The sequence below is a fragment of the Zingiber officinale genome, chromosome 2B (assembly GCF_018446385.1).
Source record: "Zingiber officinale cultivar Zhangliang chromosome 2B, Zo_v1.1, whole genome shotgun sequence".
NCBI classification, from domain to species: Eukaryota; Viridiplantae; Streptophyta; class Magnoliopsida; order Zingiberales; family Zingiberaceae; genus Zingiber; species Zingiber officinale.
In genome coordinates, this window is record NC_055989.1 from 106,840,421 (window position 1) to 106,846,563 (window position 6,143).

The 6,143-nt window shown below is 34.9% G+C and overlaps 1 protein-coding gene across 1 annotated transcript; it reads right to left on the reverse strand.

Moving 5' to 3' along the window:
• Positions 1-2,318: 2,318 nt before the first annotated feature.
• Positions 2,319-4,523, reverse strand: LOC122048542 (protein PIN-LIKES 6-like). Its single transcript, XM_042610097.1, has 5 exons — positions 4,437-4,523; positions 3,567-3,667; positions 3,014-3,066; positions 2,611-2,798; positions 2,319-2,526 (listed from the first exon to the last, which is right to left on the reverse strand). Exons 1-5 carry the CDS (start codon positions 4,521-4,523, stop codon positions 2,479-2,481), a joined length of 477 nt encoding a protein of 158 aa, XP_042466031.1. The 3' UTR covers positions 2,319-2,478.
• Positions 4,524-6,143: the final 1,620 nt, after the last annotated feature.

The following is a 6,143-nucleotide window of genomic DNA, read 5'->3' on the forward strand; positions in this document are numbered from 1 at the left end:
GTGGGAGGCGCCCTCCAAGGTTTTGGCGGGAATTTTCCCACCACTCACGAGGGCGCCTCCTTTTACTGTGGAGGCGCCTTCGTGAGGCGCCCTATGCGAGTTAATTATTATTAATTGATCTATTAATTCGTTTAATTGATTTTATTCATTAAGTTAAATTGATTTATTAATTAGGTTAAAATTGATTTATTAATTAGGTTAACTTGATTTATTAATTAAGTTAAAAATAATTAAGTTAAAATTGATTTATTAATTAAGTTAAAATTGATTTATTAATTAAGTTAAAATTATTTTTTTAATTAACTTAACTTATGTTAGGTTAAATTAGGTTAAGTCAAATTAAATTAATTAGATTAAATTAAATTATATTAGATCTAAATTTTATCTAAGTCCATCTTACCCTTTTCTAAATTATCAATCAGGGAACCTTATAGATTTTGTGAGATGGTTAATTTCAGGTTTGATTTAAATTATGTCTAAGGATTAATTTATATTTGGGTTAGACTCAGATTTTTCAATTGGTCAATTAAATATACATTTCAAAGATTGGCATCCAGGCTGTGGCGAGGCACTAGGCCTTCTTGGGTATGAGATCATCCACCACTTCTAGATAAAGTCTTTCAAAGAAATTGGATATTTAATTTTTCTTTGGAAATCCCTAGGTCTAACTAGTCAAGTGTAAATTACGCTTAGGTCCTTATCTAACCTAATCTAAGCATGTATAGTAAAAGCAGTAAAGGCAATCATCAAACAGTTCTATCTGTTGATAAAAATGGTCTTTCTATTGGCTCCCCCTGAATCATAGCCAGGGTAGGGTCTATCAAGGTAATGAATTTGATCCTTGGGGACCCAATAATGTTTAAGTCCAACTTGATTAACCAAGTTTGACTTAGGGACCCATGCTTGGACTAATTTTCTATTATTTCAATTAACAAGAGATAAATAAGATTTATATTTTCTATTAGTCTTAAATCCAAGTCCGGATCGGTTGTAAACGGCTCGTTGTTTTCCAAGAATCAAATCAAGATTCTCGGAGCCCAAAGTAAACCGTTCCAACGTGTCCTTTAGTTCTTTGACTTGATCTTTCAGGCTAGAATTCTCTTCCTCAAGCTTTTGGACTTGAGTTGAGGTTCCAGTCCGGACAAGATCAGTTAAGGAGCTAGGGTTAGTCACTTCTTTAAGGGTTGTTACTTCCTTTTGAAGTGATTTGACCCGGACATTTGATTTAGCTAATTTACACATTAAATAATTAACTAAATTATGTAGTATTTCTTACAGTGGATTTGGCTCCTTTGGAAATGGATACAGATTCATGGCTTCGCTCGGACTCGGCTTCTGATTCGCTTTCAGTCTCCGATTCATCGATGTGTTCTTGGGTCGTCAGTGCAAAGAAGCTCGTCTGTTCGAGCTCTTTGTCGGAATCTTCTGAAGAGGACTCGTCCCATGTCGCCTGTAGTGCTTTCTTCTTCCTCTGTTTCTTTGCTTCTTTTAGGTTTGGACAATTGACCTTGACGTGTCCCTTTTGATTGCACCCGTAGCAGGTTACTTCGAATTTTACCTTTGGACTCGTTTGTACCTTTTTGGACTGAACCACCTTCTTGATATATATCCTTCTTTCACTACAAGAAAAAAGACTTACAACAACGGTTTTTCACCGTTGTCGTAGCCCCTTTCGGACTGTTGTTAAAGGCTGTGTTGTTAAAGGGGGTGCTCAAAGACAACAGTTTTTATCCGTTGTCTTTGAAGACAAAGACAACAGTTTTTAACCGTTGTCTTTGAAAACAGACAACAGTTTTACAATAGTAAAAACCCGTTTTCTTCTCATTGACAACAATTGTTCACCGTTGTCTTTGAACGTATGTCTTTAATAATAGGCTCTTCAACAACAGTTTTGAACTGTATACGACAACGACTAAAAACCGTTGTCTTTTTAGCCAATGACAACGGTTTGACAACGGTTAAAAAGCGTTGTCTTTTTAGCCAACAATGTTATTTAACATCAGTTTGACAATGATTTTTCACTGTTGTCTTTTAATGCCATTGACAACAGTTTCACATATTTAAACTGATGTCTTTGGGTACAATATACAATATTTTGACAATAAATAAAAAACTGAATTTTTCCATCATTTAATAACCATTATTTTATTTAAATAATATATCTACAAAATATCATCATCCAGTGAAAATTTCATTAAAGTACCAAACATCATCATCCAAACATCATTAAAGTACCAAACATCAACATCCAAACATCACAAAAGTTTACAAAACTAAATAGTACCCATAACAATATATCACACATATATATGAAGTCCAAAATATCTTGTTTTGTTGGATCAAATCTTCTCTACCTGTGCATCTTCTAAATACCCTGTGCATCTTCTAAACACCATATCAAGAACTGCAGCCTTTTCCCTGAGGTATTATGCAGAGTTTATATATGCTTTCTAAACACCCTGTGCTTTCTCCTCCCTCCTAGCTTCTCTTTTCTTCTCCTTTCTGGGTATGGTCATTATCTTTTCCCTGAGGTAAATAGCATATGATTGTAAGTTAAGTCATTTCCCAATAATAAATGGCATAAAGATGATGATAACAAAGATGTTGTACATATCTTTCTGGCATAGTGTGCTGCAGCAGCAGGACAAATTTGAACATTTTGTCGCCCCTGGGAAAAAGTCCAAGCTTGTCAGCAATGGTGATTATTCCAAGTCCTGTAGGAGGAACCAAAACCAATCTTCCAAATATGATAGCAGCAGTTGTTCGTAAACCAAGTCTTTTACTGCCTGGGCCAGAGCCTAGAACACAACAAAGTGCCATATAGCATGTAACATTCTAGATATTCTAGATTCAAGATGGAAACCCAATGGATAGTTTTTATGTCAACTATTTCATCAAGCATCACTAAATGTACTTGTTCAACTTCTACCAGCAAAAGAACTTTAGGCTGTCAGACATAGGATATCAATATGTGTTTGAAGAAATGTTACATAAGAAATGGAAGATTGCATACCATCCACAAGATTTCCACCCAGAGCAAGCAAAATACATGGGATCATCGCTTCCCTGGAAATCAAAATATAGACAATCCTTCAGGTCTTAAAATATTTTTTGCTTTGAATGTAAATACAAAAAATAGAGGTCCTTGAGTGTTAAAAGGTTATGCAAATAACCAAGTCATTAACCAGACAAAACTCCAAAGCAGAGGTCCTTAAATGTCAAAAAAATTATGCAATAACTGTCATTAACCACTAACCAGACATCAGATATCAGGCTCATCTTATTAGCTCACTATAGTGCAATTAGAATAGTTACAGAAATGGATGGCCAATAAGTTATCTTAATTCTCTAATCTAAATTTACCATAGAAGAATGTGATTGGAACTTGACATTTCTTAAACAGTTCATACTTAGCATCATTCATAGAAATCTTCATACTTTTTCAACCTTAACAAGGTAACTATTTTCTGTTTTAAGACTCTATTTGCGTGTTACTAAATGAAAAGGTTCTAAACTTCAGTAGCATGAGAAAATTGGCAAAGACAAAGAAGGAAACAGATCAATACCCAAGAATAAGGCAGCTGTCAGTGAAGAAGAATAGCGGGGCATCATCAGTCAAGATGAAGTTCTTCAAAAATGGTATAGCGCCAATGATGATAGCCAAAGCCTAATTCCATATAAAACATTAGTAATACCTAATCCCATATAAAACATCATTAAAGTAATCATGCAAAATATTGCTTCTGCATAACATGTTAAAGACAATCATTAACAGAAGGTAACAATACAATAATTCAAATAACCACCACAAAAAATTCAGAGAATTTCATGTTACCCCCCAAAAGTTTGCCCTTTTGCCAAATGTACTCAAAGTTTCATTATAAAACTCTAGTGAAGGCAGGGGTTTTAACTTATTAGAGTTTGTAAAGGTTGGGAGTTTGCTTTGCTAAACTAAAATTTTGGTTTAGAGGGATGTTGCCAATGAAAAAGTAGTCATCCGGTATTGACAAAATGAAACTCTGATTCATTTCACAAGAGAGTAAAATCTGGAAAAAATTAAAATTTCAATATGAGAAATGGGCAAGTTTGTATTTCTTCATAATCAAAGAATTCATAAAAATAACAGAGGAAGGAAATTAGGAAGAGTCAATGAGATGATACTTGATCTTGACCGGTTAAACTAATACATTCATTACAGAAAATCAAACAAATATGAAGTTCACATTTTTATCTCAACACAAAAAATGTTAATTATACTAGGCATGCCAACATCATTGCTCTTCACTCTAAAAGCATAAATAAATTAAGATCCTAATGTCCATGAGACAAGAATCCCCAGAGAGTGTTTTAAGTATAAAGTATTTAATAACAAGTGACAAGGACAAGGAATTGGAAATTAGAACTTCAAAAAGACAATTTTCAAATCAAATACTCACTGAGGCAATAATGGGAGGCTGAAAAATTTGCTTTAGCTTCAGATTTCCAACAATATACCATAGGATGCCAATTATCTGCATAACCATCCAATCTGACATATGACACGCTCAGATATTAGTATAAAAAAAATTAGAATTTAAAAAATGAATCGCCAGAACTTCAAACAAGGTTCTTTCATTTTCTAAACTAATATTCAATCCAATTAATATAAGTTAACAGGTAACCACAGATTTAGAAAGTCATTGCCTAAGCTGCTTATGCAACTACATAAACCTTATGGCCACATAAGGATCATACACACTAAAAAAATCCTAGGCTTGTTGAAATCCATGCCACGCTCAAGTTAATATTGACTACACCATACCAACTTTGACAAATCGACAAACAAAAAAACAAGTATTTAGTTTAGATGAACTGAATAAGGTTTTAACTGCACATACAGATCACATATCTCATATGTCACTATTTAGTCCTCTTCAAAAACCATCTAGGCGGCTCAACGTTGCCCAAGCATGAGCTTTTTAATACCATGGTGTGAGATTGCACAAATAAATATGATGTCATGGCATGGCATATGACAACCAATCATGGGAAGTTAGCACAAATAAAATACCTAAATTCCCTATCTAAGTATCCTTAGCCTTAGCTAACTTAGAATCTAACCCTAGATTGCCCATATATCCCTAAGAGACAACCAAAATCCCAATTATGGTATTTCTCTAGGTTTTCTTAAATTGTGCCAAATGAGATTAAAATCGATATTTTTCAAATATGGCACAATTTACTCTTTAAGGAGTAAATAATAATCCTTTTTCAATTTCAAGGGTTATCAAGACCTTGAAAATGCTCCTTGAGTGTCAATTTCCTCAAAGTTGGGTTAACTACCCTTCTAATTGGAGTTGACACTCTCTAACCCATCTATGGGATAGAGAAGATGCTCCTAGGAATCCAATACCTATTAGAGCTCATTGGGTTCACTAAATATTCACTAGGGATAACTTCCCTAGCAACCCTCCTAATGACCCTCTTAGGCTTTGAAGCCTTGGTCATTTGGGTCTCATCAAGGTCAACTATAGGGGTGACTCCTTGTAACCTTAGTAATGGTCTTCCCAACACTAGGTATTGAACCATAATCAAATGGAACATTGTGGTAAGTAGGATTGACCATTTGGGACTTAGGTTTGTGACCCAAACCTTTCTTGTCCTTGGACTTGGGTTTTGACTCTTAAACCCTAGAGATGACTTCTCCAAGTTCTTAAGAGCCTTTTCAAAGTATCAAGTCTTGACCTCAAGACTTGATTCTCCTTCTCTAATACCTCAATTTTTGATTTGTCATTTTTCTTTGAGGCATTCCTAGGCATGTGTCTAGTTGATTTGGGATTCCTACCTAGGTTCTCCTTAACCTTAGATGAGGTAATTCTAGGGTTGGCTTTCCTAGTGTTATCCTTATCTAGGCTCACATGTTTGGCACCTAAGCATGTGTATCGATTTCTAATGTTATCATGCTTATCATTATTGACTAGTGCAATAAAATTTCTAGCATGCATCTTACTAGTATTGCACGAATGAGACTTAAATGATACCTTAGGGTTTGCCTTAGCTCCCCCTATAGAAGTGCTCGGTCTCTTGCCCTTGTGAGGTTGCCTCCCCCTCGGACAATGACTCCGATAATGTCCCCTTCGCTTGCATTGGAAGCACACCACGTG